This window comes from Rattus norvegicus, chromosome 19 (genome assembly GCF_036323735.1).
Source record: "Rattus norvegicus strain BN/NHsdMcwi chromosome 19, GRCr8, whole genome shotgun sequence".
Taxonomy (NCBI): Eukaryota; Metazoa; Chordata; class Mammalia; order Rodentia; family Muridae; genus Rattus; species Rattus norvegicus.
Genome location: NC_086037.1, coordinates 13,809,372 through 13,826,985, shown reverse-complemented (window position 1 = coordinate 13,826,985; position 17,614 = coordinate 13,809,372). Strand labels below are relative to the sequence as shown.

Genomic DNA, 17,614 nt, shown 5'->3' with positions numbered 1-17,614 from the left:
CTATACTCAGTCTTGTTTTACTAGAAATGGGAATCATGGCCTCTTGAAGAGAAAAAAAGTCACCATTCTGCATTTAGCTGTATCTATATATTGCATACCTGTATTTTTTGTTTGTATTGTAAAAAAAATTCACATAATAAACAATGTTGTGACGTAAAAAAAAAAAGAAGCAAGATGGTAGTGAAGCATATCTCCTTTAATCCCAGCACTCAAGAGGCAGAGCCAGGCAGATCTCTGAGTTCAAGGCCAGCCTGGTCTACAGAGCAAGTTCTAGTACAGCCAGGACTACACAGAAAAACCCTGTCTTAAAACAACAATAACAACGAACCCAAATCAAGCAACCATAAATCTACATCGAAAATGTTAGACATTCTTATCTGCAGGGTAACCCTTACCTTGCTCTTTAATCGTTGAAGTCTTTTGCGCTCAAGCCACCCCCTGATAAATGCTTGTATAATGATGATCAGTTTAACAATTCTTTTAGTAAATATAAGTCTTTTTCTTCCCTGGAACAGCTGGAAAATTTCTATGTGTGGCCCAATTCTTTTAACTTTGTTGTTGATTTTATCAGGCTTTACAATAATCTGTGACCTGAAAATAAAATGTAAAGACTTCTTAGAGATAATTTAAATTCTTTTGATGAGGAATGTATATGTGTGCGTGAGCGCGCACACACACACACACACACACACACACACACACACACACACACACTTTAGTACTGAGTATTAAAGCCATGACCTCATAGTGATCTACCATTGAGCTATATGCCCAGCTTTTTTGTTTTGGTTTGGTCTGGGGCTTTGTTTTTGTTTTTTCATTTGTGGGGGTTTTTTGGTGTTCCGTTGTTGCTGTTGTTGTTGCTGTTGTTGTTGTTGTTATTGAGACATGGTCTTTCTAGGTTGCTCAAACCGGCCTTGAACTCACTGTATCCCTCGCAGGTAATGAAGTCATGAACCTTGGACCTCAGATTCTAGAGAAGTTGGAACACCAGACCTTTACTATTCAGCCTTCAATAACAAAGGCCTGAGACAAGAAATATACTAGGACTTGTACATAGAACTCAATATATAACCTCATTCAACTATGTGAAAAAGTTCTCCAAAAAAGGATAAAGACGCTAGAGTCAATATATCATACATAACATCAAACTTTTAAAGGAAGGAAACCCAAAAGAGAGGGAATATTTCAAACTGATTCACAACTATTCAAAAGGGCAGGATGGTCCAGATAATTTTCATGCCCACACCGTTATATTAGAATAACTACCGCTCTAAATAAGTCAGCCATTTATGACTTATATGCCAACCCAACATCAACATGACCTCTGACCCTAGACCTGAGAGAGGCAGCAGTGTGGCAAGCACCGAGTTAGGCAACAGTATAAGTCACAGTGGGCTCATACTCAAAACGAAGATGGGATGTCAATACTAAGGTGTATAAACTCATGGCAGTGATGGTAAGCACGGAAGAAAATGTGAGCTCTCTACTATGATCATGTATGTGTGTGCTATGAATATGAAGCATGGGCAACTTTGTGTCCTGATGTTTTTCTTTAGATTTATGATTTATGTTTAACATGGTGACTGCTTTTTCAGTGTCTCTCAGATTTGACTTCTCTTGCAAATTCTTAGGCTATAGAAACGAAAAACCACTACTGTTACGACTTCTGGGCACATATCAAAAGGAGAACCATAGGGCAGCCCACCCACCACAGTTCTCTCTTCTGGACAAAGGCCAGAGAATTTCAAACCCAATTTTCTTAATTCCGAGAGTAAATCTCTGACTCAAACTGACTTTGGTTTGGTTCTATTTTCTTCAAACTGACATTGGTTTTGTTCTATTTTCTTCTAGTCTATTTAATTTCTACATTAAGTGGATTCTTGAGCAAGTCTGGTTTTTTGTTTGTTTGTTTGTTTGTTTGTTTGTTTTGTTTACCCATGGTTATTATTTCTCGTTCCTTGGTATATTGAGGAGTTGGAAGTCTGATTTTGATATCGAATATAACCATAAAAGCTTGGTTGTCAGTAGAATAGCAAGAAATCTCAAATCTGTCTTTCGTACTTGTAAAATGCACTGTATTGTATCTCGTGTGAATTATAGTATAACACTATTCCGGAATTTGAATTCCAATATCATTCGTAGATAATTCTGTAGAATAAGTAGAATGTAGATAAACCCTAGATTTTAGGAGCCAGAGGGTCTGGTCACTGGCTACTAGACAATGTCTTTGCAATATGGTAGGGAAATTATACTCATAAAATCTCAACAGTGCTGTTGCTTAAACAAGACCTAGATAATGACGACATCATTTGCCATGCCAATGGAGACAGAGGAAATTTCACAAATCCTAGATACAGAACTCCAGTCAATGAATTCTAAGAAAGATTTTAAGTTCCAGGGCCCCAGAAACATCTGCTACAACATAGGATCTCCTAGACCTGACAAGGGGACTGCACTCATGAAATCTCAACAGCTTTCTTGCCTGACAAAACCAACATAGTGGCAACTCAACTGACCTGCCAGTGGGAGCAGGAGAAATTCCTCAAGGTCCCACCCCTAGATAAAGAGCTAGAGATGGTCAATTACCGTTCAGATAGAAGAAAGCAGTATTCTCCAGAAACAAGCTCCCACATAAGTTGTCCAATCGAAGGGATTATCAGCTCAGTACATTACAAACACAGGCACACACGCATGCACATGCATGTGTGCATGCGCGAACACACACATACAAACACAAACACACATAGACATGCAACAGTAACAATTAGAGATCATAAATTTGAAGTGACAGGTAAGTCACAGAAATAGTTAAGGAGGAGGGATGGAACTGATACAGCTACTAAGCTAATGGCTCCCATTTTCTAAACATTTTTTATTAAGAAATGCAAACATTGGGGTTGGGGATTTAGCTCAGTGGTAGAGCGCTTGCCTAGCAAGCGCAAGCCCTAGGTTCGGTCCCCAGCTCCGAAAAAAAGAAAAGAAAAAAAAAAAGAAATGCAAACATTTTTAAAAAATGTTAGAAACAATTATTAACAACTGAAAATGTAAAGCAAACTTTTACCTTAGAGCCTAAACGTGCAGATATTGATCAGTAATGGATAGATGACTAGTAGCTTTTAAAGTAAAGACAAAGCTGAGATGGAATTCTTTATACAGAGCTTCCTAGAATGGCTTGAACTGATCTTACAAACAAAGGATTTGAGAAGAAGCTACGACAGATATGAAGTGGGGACAGATGAATTTCGATGAAGATAGTAAAATAGGCAAAGGCTGACAAATTCATGCCTACAAGACACTGAGTGGCAAATCATTTAACTCAGCAAACATGTTTGTCTGGCATGGACATGGCCCTGAGATTGGTTCCCAGTACTGAGAAACCAATCACAAATGTTACTCAGATTGGAAAAAAAGAGAGAGGGGGAGAGAGAGAGAGAGAGAGAGAGAGAGAGAGAGAGAGAGAGAGAGAGAGTAAAATTCACTGTGAAATCCTTTCTGTTACACTGACTAGCTGAATTTCAAGTACAATCTCTTCTTAATTTGACAGAGGAGGACCTATTTTGGATTTTAATATAATTTTCCTAGATAAAAAAGCGCCTGATATACAAAAAGCGCTCATTTTATTAATTCTTGCAAATCCTTTACTTCCTCTTTGCGACTGAAATTTGCCCAATTTGGTATCCCTGATATTTACTGTCATTTATGCCTGAGCTATTTTTTATTTATTTTGAAAAAGGGCAGCTACAAGCCCTTCCTGAGGTGACATTATAAAGTGACAATGTTTGTCACTGCCCTTGGGGTCAAGATATTTTATTAGTTCCAAATGACAAATGGCTACGTTCCTATGGGCATTCTGTAGAGGACCATGGTTAGTGGGGATTCCTGCTGAACATAGCCAGTCCTATTCGTTCAAATATCCAAAGGGTCATTCTTGCCTTCCCCTTACATTTTCCCATATGCCCTATGATAAGGTATACACAAGTCATCAATTGTGTTTCCCGGAAGGAACAGTGGAAGTGTGACAGCTTTATGAAGACTGTATTTTCTTAGAATTGATCGCAGAAAGAATGGAATTATGGGTACAGGCTCCCAGGGCAAAGCTACTGGCACGACTATACATCTGCTTGTTGAGGCAAAAGGACTGACAAGGACATCAGGATGATTTCTGATCCAGAAACAGAGGCTCCTTAACTCAAGATCATCCTGATGATCTTTAACTTATAATTCCTACTTATCTTCTACCAAATTTTGAGCAAAAACCTTTGAATCCCTACATAATTATTAATTTATTAATGGCTTTTACTTGTACACACTAGAATGAATGACTTCTAAGTGATATAGACATTTTTGCAATTAACATGTTGGTGTTCAAGAGAACCTGTCCTAATGAAATTTTTGTATATATTCTAAGTCATGAAATCAGCGGATATATATGTTAGCAGAAAGTAAGAATTCATGCTAGTCTACTTCATCTGTGAAATAAGTTAAATTTGTAAAAATGCTTTTGCTCTCAAGGAGGATGACCAAAATGCAAATGCTTCACTCCTTCTTTAAAAGGGGAACAAGAATACCTTTGGCAGGGAATAGGGAGGCAAAGTTTAGAACAGAGGCAGAAGGAACACCCATTCAGAGCCTGCCCAACATGTGGCCCATACACATACAGCCACCCAATTAGACAAGATGGATGAAGCAAAGAAGTGCAAGCCAACAGGAACCAGATGTAAATCTCTCCTAAGAGACACACCCAGAATACAGCAAATACACAGGCGAATGCCAGCAGCAAACCACTGAACTGAGAACGGGAACCCCGTTGAAGGAATCAGAGAAAGGACTGAAAGAGCTTAAAGGGGCTCGAGACCCCATATGTACAACAATGTCAAGCAACCAGAGCTTCCAGGGACTAAGCCACTACCCAAAGACTATACATGGACTGACCCTGGACTCTGACCTCATAGGTAGCAATGAATAGCCTAGTAAGAGCACCAGTGGAAGGGGAAGCCCTTGGTCCTGCCAAGACTGAACCCCCAGTGAACGTGATTGTTGGGGGGAAGGTGGTAAAGGGGGGAGGATGGGGAGGGAAACACCCATAGGGAAGGGGAGGGGGAGGGGCTAGGGGGATGTTGGCCCGGAAACCGGGAAAGGGAATAACAATCGAAATGTAAATAAGAAATACCCAATTTAATAAAGATAGAGGAAAAAAAAGAATGATTTTGACATTTCCAGTGAGATATATCATTTAGGGACTCTGATTACAACAAATAAAATACCTCCAAAAACCAGACAGCAGTAATAAGCCAAAGAATAGTAGAAAAGTAGAAGAGGCAGACATTCTCAGAACAGCACCATGGAGTCCAGAGGGCCCTCACCTCAGGCCTCTGCCCCTCTGTTAGCACTTTCTGTAAGTTTCTCTAAGGAAAAGTTATTGCAAGTCTGCCTTCCCATCCTTGGCACTTCGTTCTTCATCACTGCTTTTGGAGTGGTGCTGTAATTTAAAGGTGAGAACTCTTCTGCATCCTTTCCTTCATGATTTGTTTCTCCTCCATCATTCATTTTTTCCTTCTGATTTCAGGCAAGAATCGCAGCCATTCACCCCCAGCCGGCCATCTAGACATTTCCCAGGACCAGTACGTTCTCTACTTGCTGTTATATCCTTCATCAGATGTTAGTGGAAACATGTCTGTTTTCTACATATGGCTGAGCATATAGACCAGGCCACCTTGGCTCCAGGGGAGACAACAGAAGATTTCATTTCAACCTGAAGCTGTAGCCAATAGGCTCTACTCAGTCTTCACAGAGATTCTCACTGTTGGTACTTGGGCACTTCGTATTCTCATCCTCACCCTGACAGTGCAATGCTTCTTCTACTCTGATCAGACTAGATTTGGAATTGTGGTGCTGCTGGCACAGCAGTCCCTGATCATACCGAGATCTGCGGTACAATAGGTCACTGCTCCATCCTGCCCCTTCAGGGATGTGTAGCCTTATTGAGTAGAAACACCACATGAAAAAAAAAAATGCTGGCACTGAAAAGCACGGACTCCATGAGGAAGAGAACGCTCAAATGTCCTGACAATAGTAAGCAAGACACCAGTAATTACTGAAAGTATGGGCAAGCAGGCAAACTCAAGCCGAGGCAATCAGAAGCAAAGTCAAACCAAATACCACAGGATGATTTCATTTGCCTTAAACTTAGTTCTTCTTCCACTAGAAGGGGGGAAAGTGGGCCTCAAACCCTGAAGGGACAGACAAGAGCAAGACTTGGAGGTAAGTGTGGAGCACGGAGACAGAAGTGTGGCTGGAAAATGCATTCCTCTTCTAGCTACTCCCTGCTAGCTATAACAGCTGCACCCTAATGGGGTAGCATAAAGGTGATCTTCCCTGGCTCTCTCTACTTATTAGGCTGAAGACATTGGAGAAAGTAACTAAGTCAAGCCAAGAGTCCAGATTAGCCTGGCAGCGGGCAGGAGGTAAAGACTGAATATAGTAAATGTATCTTCTAGCTTGCTTGCTGCACAGTGTCTAGGGATGTGCTGGAAATGAAATAGCTTCTGCTGGACTAATTCTGCTATCCCGAAGAGGAGGGACTAGTACACTGGAAGGGAGAGAATGAGGCTGAAGCTAAGAAAAGATCTCATCAAGAAAATTGAAGTTTCCCTTCAGTGGTTAAATGTTCTGGGCTAACAGGAGCAATTTTCCACATTTATCTGTTTCTGTCTACCATGAGAAACTAGATAATGAATATGATATGAGAATTCCAAAGAATACCAAGTGTCTTCACTTTAGAAAGAGATGGAAAAATAAAATTTGCAAAGCATGGGCCTACAAGTTTAATATACCAGCCTGTGATCGGATTGATGACAGGTAAGGATTTACACACAAAGCAAGGGTACCAAGTAGTAGACCAAGCAAAAAAAAAGGAATAAGAAATGTCTTCCCGAATCCATTTGCTTTATTAAAGTTTAACTATTTATTACCTTTGTCGTTACTAGACTAGTGGACCAGGAAATGACTTTTAATATGTGTAAATTTCAGGAAGGCCATTTTCAAAGTTCACCTACAATCTTTAGAAGCTTTCTCACCACTGTGAGAGAATACCAGATGTAGGCCACTAAAGAGACCCTGTGGTAGTTAGTTTCAACTGTCAACTTGACACAAACTAGAAACAACTGGGAAGAGAGCCTCAACTGAGAAATTATCAAGATGAGCATGACCTGTGAGCACACCTCAGGGGGTTCACTGTTGACTGTTCTTTGCTGTAGAAAGACACCCCATTATAGTTGGCACCGTTCCCTAGGCAGGAGGTACTGAAGAGGATATGGGAAGAGAAACCTAAATGAGAGAAGCAGGCACATAAGCAGGTAAGCATGTCTATATTTCATTTGTCTCAGTTCTTGATTCTGAATGATCGACTATTTCAGGTTCTTGCCTATGATATCTTTTCTCTTTTCTTAATTTTATGGATATTTATTTTATGTGCATTGTGTTTTGCCTGCATGAATGCCTGTGTGGGGGCATCAGATATTGGAATAACAGACAGTTGTGAGCTGCCTTGTGGGTGCTGGGAATTGGACTGGAAGAGCAGTCAGTGCTCTTAACATTGACTGAGCCATTCTCCAGCCCCTACATAGTAAGTTCTAAGACAGCTAGGGATACACAGAGAAAGTACGTCTGGGGGGGGGGGGGGAAAGAAAGGAAGAAAGAAAGAAAGAAAGAAAGAAAGAAAGAAAGAAAGAAAGGGAAAAATGGAATAGTTTTGGCATGACGGGAGCCCAGAGTGCCCTGCCCTGAAATCAGAAATTGTGAGCTAAAATAAACCATTTAGTAGGGTTATTTAAAAAACATCTACACAATGGAATGTTACTCAGCTATCAAAAACAATGACTTTATGAAATTCATAGGGAAATGGATGGAACTGGAAAATATCATCCTGAGTGAGGTAACCCAATCACAGAAAAACACACATGGTATGCACTCATTGATAAGTGGATATTAGCCCAAATGCTCGAATTACCCTAGATGCCTAGAACAAATGAAACTCAAGACGGATGATCAAAATGTGAATGCTTCACTCCTTCTTTAAAAGGAGAACAAGAATACCCTTGGGAGGGAATAGGGAGGCAAAGTTTAGAACAGAGGCAGAAGGAACACCCATTCAGAGCCTGCCCCACATGTGGCCCATACATATACAGCCACCAAACTAGATAAGACGGATGAAGCAAAGAAGTGCAGGTCGACAGGAACCGGATGTAGATCTCTCCTGAGAGACACAGCCAGAATACAGCAAATACAGAGGCAAATGCCAGCAGCAAACCACTGAACTGAGAACGGGACCCCCGTTGAAGGAATCAGAGAAAGAACTGGAAGAGCTTGAAGGGGCTCGAGACCCCATATGAACAACAATGCCAAGCAACCAGAGCTTCCAGGGACTAAGCCACTACCCAAAGACTATACATGGACTGACCCTGGACTCTGACCTCATAGGTAGCAATGAATAGCCTAGTAAGAGCACCAGTGGAAGGGGAAGCCCTTGGTCCTGCTAAGACTGAACCCCCAGTGAACGGGATTGTTGGGGGGAGGGCGGTAATGGGGGGAGGATGGGGAGGGGAACACCGATAGAGAAGGGGAGGGGGATGTTGGCTCAGAAACTGAGAAGGGGAATAACAATTGAAATGTAAATGAGAAATACCCAAGTTAATAAAGATGGAGAAACAAAACACCTTAATTTAATAAGTGTACTTAAATTTTTTAACCTCTCTTTTATCCCATCACCTACCAGAGGTAAGGAAAGGCTAACAGGGCAAAGGAGTGTGTAGAGCTGTTTTTGTTGTTGTTGTTGTTGTTGTTTCTGTAGTGAATCTAATCTGCATTGTTGTGATATCAGTAGTTCAGTTCACAGCTGTGGCACTCAATCGATGATCACAAACACCATTCACAAATCAGCAATGGCAGTTCAATCCAGCAGAAATCCTAAGTTTCTATGAAATTGGTTGAAGTCCATGGAATCAGTACAAACGATGGTCAGCAAAGAGCGGCAAGGTAAGCCAATACCACACGGCATTGTACTGCCTGTTGGGTTATATTTATATCCTTTCCAGACATCAGGAATTCAGCTTTCCAGTCACTCTATGACCCTGGCCCATGGTATGGCTCTACCACATTCAAGGCAAGTATTATCCCTTCATCCAATCCTCCTTAGAAAACCAGCAAGTCATGGGAACTTTAAATGGTGAGATTTAGCGAGGTTTGGGGTCATTTTTGAGGTATGTTCTTGAAGAGACTTCAGTGACCCGCTTGCCTGCTTTCTCTTCTTCCCCTTCTTTCTTTTGATCCTCACATGCCAGGAGGTGGAAAACTTGCTCCACTACGTACAGACACCATGCTTATAGCTTCCCATAAGTTCGACTTCCAAAGCTGGCCCTCACCATCCTGGTGCCAGCTCGGTTTCATGCTTGAAGTTTAAGACGGGAGTCCCCAGCTTGCTGCTCCATTCCTGCTTCCCCACCAGGATGGTGATGAGTTTTTATCCTTCTGGGACCATGAGCCCAAATAAACCCTTCCTTCCATAAGGTGCCTTAGCCATTGTTACAGTGATAGAAAAGTAGTGCAGAATTTGGTGCAAGAGAATGGGCTATTTCTGTGACAGACCTAACCATGCTACTACTTCTTCTAATGCTTTTTTTTTTAATTTCTTACATGGTATATTTTCGTAGTTACAATTAAAATCAAGAGAGAGACCTATAAAGGAAAAAAGGAAACAGACTCAAAAAAAGGAGATGACTTCTACATCACCACTGTCGATGTTAAGATTGTTCTACTGCGGGGTTGGGGATTTAGCTCAGTGGTAGAGCGCTTGCCTAGCAAGCGGAAGGCCCTGGGTTCGGTCCCCAGCTCCGAAAAAGAGGAAAAAAAAAAAAAGATTGTCCCACTGCTAGTCTTTCCTGTATTTGTCTGATAAGAGCATTTTTCTTCTCTCTCTTTTTTACAGTTACCATTAGTTTATTTTTTAATTGGATTTTTATTTATTTACACTTTAAATGTTATCCCCTTTCCCAGTTTCCCCTCCTCAAACCCCTCATCCCATTCCCCTCCCCCTGCTTGTATAAGGGTGCTCCCCTACACACCCACCCACTCCCACCTCGCCACACTAGCATTTCCCTACACTGGGGCAAGGAGCCTTTACAAGACCAACGGCCTCCCCTCCCATTGATACCAGATAAGGCCCATCCTGTGCTACATATGCAGGTGGGACCGTGGGTCCCCTCCATGTGTACTTTTTGTTTGATGGGTTAGTCCCTGGGAGCTCTGGGGTATCTGGTTGGTTGATATTGTTGTTCTTCCTGTGGGGTTGCAAACCCCTTCAGCTCCCTCAGCCCTTTAACTAACTCTTCCATTGGGGACCCCATGCTCAGTCCAGTGGTTGGCTGTGAGCATCTACATCTGTATTTCTCAGACTCTGGAAGACAGCTATATCAGACTCACGTCGACAAGCACTTCTAAGCTGAAATACCCAACAAGGGGAGGAAGAAGGCCCGCCCGTTGGAGTATGGGACCACCCACCCATCTCCAAATTTTAACCCTCCTGTCTAAAGGAAATTCGGAGACAAAGTGTGGAGCAGAGTCTGAAGGAAAGGCCATCCAGAGACTGCCCCAACCTGGGAATCCATCCCATACACAGACACCAAACCCAGTCACTATTGCAGATGCCAAGAAGTGTTTGCTGACCGTGCTATTTCTTAGAGGACTGTGGAAGGCTTTAGCGGTTGTACTAGAAGAACAATTTTGTAGGAGCCTGGAAGACAGCACTGAGGACAATGACGACTGTGTGGGCTTTGCTCAACAGGTTTCAGAGAAGAACACTACTGGTATCTGGGGTAGAGAGCCACCATTCATATATTGCCAATGCTCTGTGCCCAAAGAATATGCCTGAAGCTACAATTGAAAGCAACCTACAATGGTACAGGAAGAAATACAAAATGGACAGAGGGGAACAAAGAACACCACAAGATTAATGTTCCAGTCAAGGTTTATGCTCAAAAAGAAGCAACTACTGTTAAGATAAGTGTCAGAAGGAGAGGACAGATCCGCCCTGGAAAAATTTGTGTTCTCAGGTCAAGATCCTACCCCTCTAAGCTTCCAACTGTGTGGAAGAGAGCGTAAAACATTTTTCTGCTCTTGGAAGGCAACTGCAGGCAAAAGCTAATGGTAATGAAGTTCAAGGGCCAAGGCCATGCCAAGCTGACAGTCATCCTGGCAGTAGTCTCCAATTGATGACTTCAGAGTTTAGAAAGATAAGGGATCCTGTGGCCTTTCCCATGATTTCAGAGAGCCACTGCTTCTTAGTACTGTGCTGCAGGGCAGTCCCTAGGTGAAAACTGTTGAGAGGCCAAGAGGCCCTGAGAGGCCATTGAGTGGAGTTGTGGAAGTGAAGTCCGAGTTGTGCTACAGAACATAAGATATTAAAAATGGCAGGACCATAAGATATCTGCCAAGGAGAACTGCAGGCATGGAGTCAAGCAAGCCCAAGATAAATGCATGTTATGGGCAGCAAAGCTGGAGAACCAACTCCATCTAAGCCCTCTGACATTAGACACAGAGCCAGAGAGATTGGTGTTCAATGCTTTTTAAGTATAAGAATAGTGAAAAAATAAAATAGATTAACCCTAGAGAAATTACAAGATATCAAACACTATTATTAGAAAGGAGACTTCACTTCAGTGTCAATACGAAATATAAAGTTTTACATGTATTTAAGAAATTTGAGATCTGTGAATGCACATATATGAAATTCATGCACACACTTTATCTTCTAAAAATTAAAAATAAAGAAGTCACCTCCTTGAGAACTATTCTTTCTGGTTTAGAAATTCAACATTGCTTATTTCGGTGAAAGTCCAAAAATATTAGTTAAGCAACTCTGACTAAACTAAAACTGACTGATCTTCTTCAAAATGTTCCTTCTTTCTCCTTAAAAATAGTCAGAGCTTTCTCAAGCATGTCTTAGTCTTATCAGTTTCCAACAGTCTTCTCAAATGTACACAGAGCTTAACAGCTTTCAAAGGTTATGATTTAACGATTACTTCATCTAATACCCCCCTGCTCATGGTTTAGGGGATTCTGTGGAAGAGGAGGGAGCTGTAGGAGACTGATGATCTTCTAGACATGACAGGACACATACATTCAGCCAGACTGTGTTAGCATGCACTAGACCTGCTCAGGTTCAAACAAGAAGGGTCCCAGCATGGGGTATACATGGGGTCCTGCTTGCGTCCCACCACTGAGTTGGGGAAATGAACATGAAGCCCTGTCCCTAACCAAGAAGCTATCTACCCTTGATATCCACTAGCAAAGGGAAAAGTCAATTTCCTCCAAAGAAGTGTCACTAGGTGTATCAACCACACTAGAGGGCAGACCGTAAACCCAGGAGTAGTTAGATAATACAAATACACTCCGGTGTTGAGATAGATGTGCTTTGGATTTTGTTTCGCTTGGGCACTTTTTATATTACTAGAGTTTTGGTTGTTCGCTTTGATTTTCACTTCTGTGGGAGTTCTTGTTAAAGAGAAAGAATATAAATTGGGTGGAGAAAGGGGGCGGGGGAGGATCTAATTGAAGTTGATGGAGGAGAAAATATAATCAAAATATATTGTATAAAGGGTTTTTTAATGAAACGGATGAAGATAGATGGCTGAGAAGTTAGTAACAATTGTTGCCCCTCAGAAGACTGACGTTTTGTGCCCGATCCCCATGATATAACCTGTAACTACAGCTTCATGGGATCTAACGCCCAACTCTAGCTTCTGCAGGCATCTGTATACAAATGCACATAAACACACAGACATAAAATATTTAAAGAAATAGACTTTTGTTCGAGTCTTATAAACTTTGACTTCATGAATTTTCATCTATGAAATGTATGCTAAATAAATATTGGATATAACCGATGTGCAAGTTATCTGATATGCAACCCCTGTGGGGGACACACCCCACAGGTTGAGAGCTATTGCTCTAGCAGGTGGTGGCTTATATGAGGAAATCTTTAGAATTCAGATGAGCTGGCTAGATCTATGAAAGCAGCTGCAAAAAATGATAATATCTGCGAATGTGAAATTTTTGCTAATATGAGGGCTAGAATAATTTTAATTTAGAAACACCTATAAGGAAAAAGGATTTCCCAATCAAACTACCAAGCAGAAAAATATTTGTGAGAAAAACACTATCACAGACTTTACAAATGACTCACTTGTGACAGTTAACATTTATTACTTTTAAAACAAGTTTATGTGTGGGAAGTTGAAATAGCATCCAATTAACAAACACGGCTTGTTTAATTTTCTATTTCTTCTTGTATCATTTTGTCATATTTTTTCTTACAAAATTTAATCCTTGTCTTTTGCCTGAATGCATTTGTCATGAAATATCTTGCCTACTGCCTACTGTCCTTCTCATATCACAGGAATATGATAACACTTGCTTTCATTTTTTTTTTTGTATTTCTTTTTTTTTTTTAACTTGAGTATTTCTTATATACATTTCAAGTGTTATTCCCTTTCCCGGTATCCGGGCAAACATCCCCCTCCCCCCTCCCCTTGCTTATGGGTGTTCCCCTCCCAACCCTCCCCCCATTGCCGCCCTCCCCCCACCACTCTAGTTCACTGGGGGTTCAGTCTTAGCAGGACCCAGGGCTTCCCCTTCCACTGGTGCTCTTACTAGGATATTCATTGCTACCTATGAGGTCAGAGTCCAGGGTCAGTCCATGTATAGTCTTTAGGTAGTGGCTTAGTCCCTGGAAGCTCTGGTTGCTTGGCATTGTTGTACATATGGGGTCTCGAGCCCCTTCAAGCTCTTCCAGTTCTTTCTCTGATTCCTTCAAGGGGGTCCTATTCTCAGTTCAGTGGTTTACTGCTGGCATTCGCCTCTGTATTTGCTGTATTCTGGCTGTGTCTCTCAGGAGCGATCTAATTCCGGCTCCTGTCGGTCTGCACTTCTTTGCTTCATCCATCTTTTCTAATTGGGTGGCTGTATATGTATGGGCCACATGTGGGGCAGACTCTGAATGGGTGTTCCTTCTGTGTCTGTTTTAATCTTTGCCTCTCTCTTCCCTGCCAAGGGTATTCTTGTTCCCCTTTTAAAGAAAGAGTGAAGCATTCACATTTTGATCATCCGTCTTGAGTTTCATTTGTTCTAGGCATCTAGGGTAATTCAAGCACTTGGGCTAATAGCCACTTATCAATGAGTGCATACCATGTATGTCTTTCTGTGATTGGGTTAGCTCACTCAGGATGATGTTTTCCAGTTACAACCATTTGCCTACGAATTTCATAAAGTCGTTGTTTTTGATAGCTGAGTAATATTCCATTGTGTAGATGTACCACATTTTCTGTATCCATTCCTCTGTTGAAGGGCATCTGGGTTCTTTCCAGCTTCTGGCTATTATAAATAAGGCTGCAATGAACATAGTGGAGCACGTGTCTTTTTTATATGTTGGGGCATCTTTTGGGTATATGCCCAAGAGAGGTATAGCTGGATCCTCAGGCAGTTCAATGTCCAATTTTCTGAGGAACCTCCAGACTGATTTCCAGAATGGTTGTACCAGTCTGCAATCCCATCAACAATGGAGGAGTGTTCCTCTTCCTCCACGTCCTCGCCAGCATCTGTTGTCCCCTGAGTTTTTGATCTTAGCCATTCTCACTGGTGTGAAGTGAAATCTCAGGGTTGTTTTGATTTGCATTTCCCTTATGACTAAAGATGTTGAACATTTCTTTAGGTGTTTCTCAGCCATTCGGCATTCCTCAGCTGTGAATTCTTTGTTTAGCTCTGAACCCCATTTTTTAATAGGGTTATTTGTTTCCCTGCGGTCTAACTTCTTGAGTTCTTTGTATATTTTGGATATAAGGCCTCTATGTGTTGTAGGATTGGTAAAGATCCTTTCCCAATCTGTTGGTTGCCGTTTTGTCCTAACCACAGTGTCCTTTGCCTTACAGAAGCTTTGCAGTTTTATGAGATCCCATTTGTCGATTCTTGTTCTTAGAGCATAAGCCATTGGTGTTTTGTTCAGGAAATTTTTTCCAGTGCCCATGTGTTCCAGATGCTTCCCTAGTTTTTCTTCTATTAGTTTGAGTGTGTCTGGTTTGATGTGGAGGTCCTTGATCCACTTGGACTTAAGCTTTGTACAGTGTGATAAGCATGGATCGATCTGCATTCTTCTACATGTTGACCTCCAGTTGAACCAGCACCATTTGCTGAAAATGCTATCGTTTTTCCATTTGATGGTTTTGGCTCCTTTGTCAAAAATCAAGTGACCATAGGTGTGTGGGTTCATTTCTGGGTCTTCAATTCTATTCCATTGGTCTATCTGTCTGTCTCTGTACCAATACCATGCAGTTTTTTATCACTATTGCTTCACTATTGCTCTGTAATACTGCTTGAGTTCAGGGACAGTGATTCCCCCTGAAGTCCTTTTATTGTTGAGGATAGCTTTAGCTATCCTGGGTTTTTTGTTATTCCAGATGAATTTGCAAATTGTTCTGTCTAACTCTTTGAAGAATTGGATTGGTATTTTGATGGGGATTGCATTGAATCTGTAGATTGCTTTTGGTAAAATGGCCATTTTTACTATATTAATCCTGCCAATCCATGAGCATGGGAGATCTTTCCATCTTCTGAGGTCTTCTTCAATTTCTTTCCTCAGTGTCTTCAAGTTCTTATTGTACAGATCTTTTACTTGCTTGGTTAAAGTCACACCGAGGTACTTTATATTATTTGGGTCTATTATGAAGGGTGTCGTTTCCCTAATTTCTTTCTTGGCTTGTTTCTCTTTTGTATAGAGGAAGGCAACTGATTTATTTGAGTTAATTTTATACCCAGCCACTTTGCTGAAGTTGTTTATCAGCTTTAGTAGTTCTCTGGTGGAACTTTTGGGATCACTTAAATATACTATCATATCATCTGCAAATAGTGATATTTTGACTTCTTCTTTTCCGATCTGTATCCCCTTGACCTCCTTTTGTTGTCTGATTGCTCTGGCTAGAACTTCAAGAACTATATTGAATAAGTAGGGAGAGAGTGGGCAGCCTTGTCTAGTCCCTGATTTTAGTGGGATTGCTTCAAGTTTCTCTCCATTTAGTTTAATGTTAGCAACTGGTTTGCTTTATATGGCTTTTACTATGTTCAGGTATGGGCCTTGAATTCCTATTCTTTCCAGGACTTTTACATGAAGGGGTGTTGAATTTTGTCAAATGCTTTCTCAGCATCTAATGAAATGATCATGTGGTTTTGTTCTTTCAGTTTGTTTATATAATGGATCACGTTGATGGTTTTCTGTATATTAAACCATCCCTGCATGCCTGGGATGAAGCCTACTTGGTCATGGTGGATGATTGTTTTGATGTGCTCTTGGATTCGGTTTGCCAGAATTTTGTTGAGTATTTTTGCGTCGATATTCATAAGGGAAATTGGTCTGAAGTTCTCTTTCTTTGTTGGGTCTTTGTGTGGTTTAGGTATAAGAGTAATTGTGGCTTCGTAGAAGGTATTCGGTAGTGATCCATCTGTTTCAATTTTGTGGAATAGTTTGGATAATATTGGTATGAGGTCTTCTATGAAGGTTTGATAGAATTCTGCACTAAACCCGTCTGGACCTGGGCTCTTTTTGGTTGGGAGACCTTTAATGACTGCTTCTATTTCCTTAGGAGTTATGGGGTTGTTTAACTGGTTTATCTGTTCCTGATTTAACTTCAGTACCTGGTATCTGTCTAGGAAATTGTCCATTTCCTGAAGATTTTCAAGTTTTGTTGAATATAGGTTTTTATAGTAAGATCTGATGATTTTTTGAATTTCCTCTGAATCTGTTGTTATGTCTCCCTTTTCATTTCTGATTTTGTTAATTTGGACGCACTCTCTGTGTCCTCTCGTTAGTCTGGCTAAGGATTTATCTATCTTGTTGATTTTCTCAAAGAACCAACTTTTGGTTCTGTTGATTCCTTCTATGGTCCTTTTTGTTTCTACTTGGTTGATTTCAGCTCTGAGTTTGATTATTTCCTGCCTTCTACTCCTCCTGGGTGTATTTGCTTCTTTTTGTTCTAGAGCTTTTAGGTGTGCTGTCAAGCTGCTGACATATGCTCTTTCCTGTTTCTTTCTGCAGGCACTCAGCGCTATGAGTTTTCCTCTTAGCACAGCTTTCACTGTGTCCCATAAGTTTGGGTATGTTGTACCTTCATTTTCATTAAATTCTAAAAAGTTTTTAATTTCTTTCTTTATTTCTTCCTTGACCAGGTTATCATTGAGTAGAGCATTGTTCAATTTCCACGTATATGTGGGCATTCTTCCTTGATTGTAATTGAAGACCAGTTTTAGGCCGTGGTGGTCCGATAGCACGCATGGGATTATTTCTATCTTTCTATACCTGATGAGGCCCGTTTTTTGACCAATTATATGGTCAATTTTGGAGAAAGTACCATGAAGAGCTGAGAAGAAGGTATATCCTTTTGCTTTAGGATAGAATGTTCTATAAATATCCGTTAAGTCCATTTGGCTCATGACTTCTCTTAGTCTGTCTACATCACTGTTTAATTTCTGTTTCCATGATCTGTCCATTGATGAGAGTGGGGTGTTGAAATCT

At 41.0% G+C, this 17,614-nt stretch overlaps 1 protein-coding gene across 15 annotated transcripts in view; it reads right to left on the bottom strand.

Moving 5' to 3' along the window:
* The window catches only part of LOC134483112 (IQ domain-containing protein M-like), a 220,896-nt gene that overhangs the window by 89,536 nt on the left and 113,746 nt on the right, over positions 1-17,614 (bottom strand). For 11 of the 15 annotated variants that reach the window (XM_063278343.1, XM_063278348.1, XM_063278344.1 and 8 more), the window contains one exon: positions 396-591. The exons of 3 other annotated variants lie outside the window; for them this stretch is intronic. In XM_063278343.1, coding sequence (XP_063134413.1) covers positions 396-591 — 196 coding nt within the window. Of the gene's footprint in view, positions 1-395; positions 592-17,614 lie in introns of those variants that run through there. One more of the 15 variants, XM_063278351.1, reaches the window with a different exon arrangement.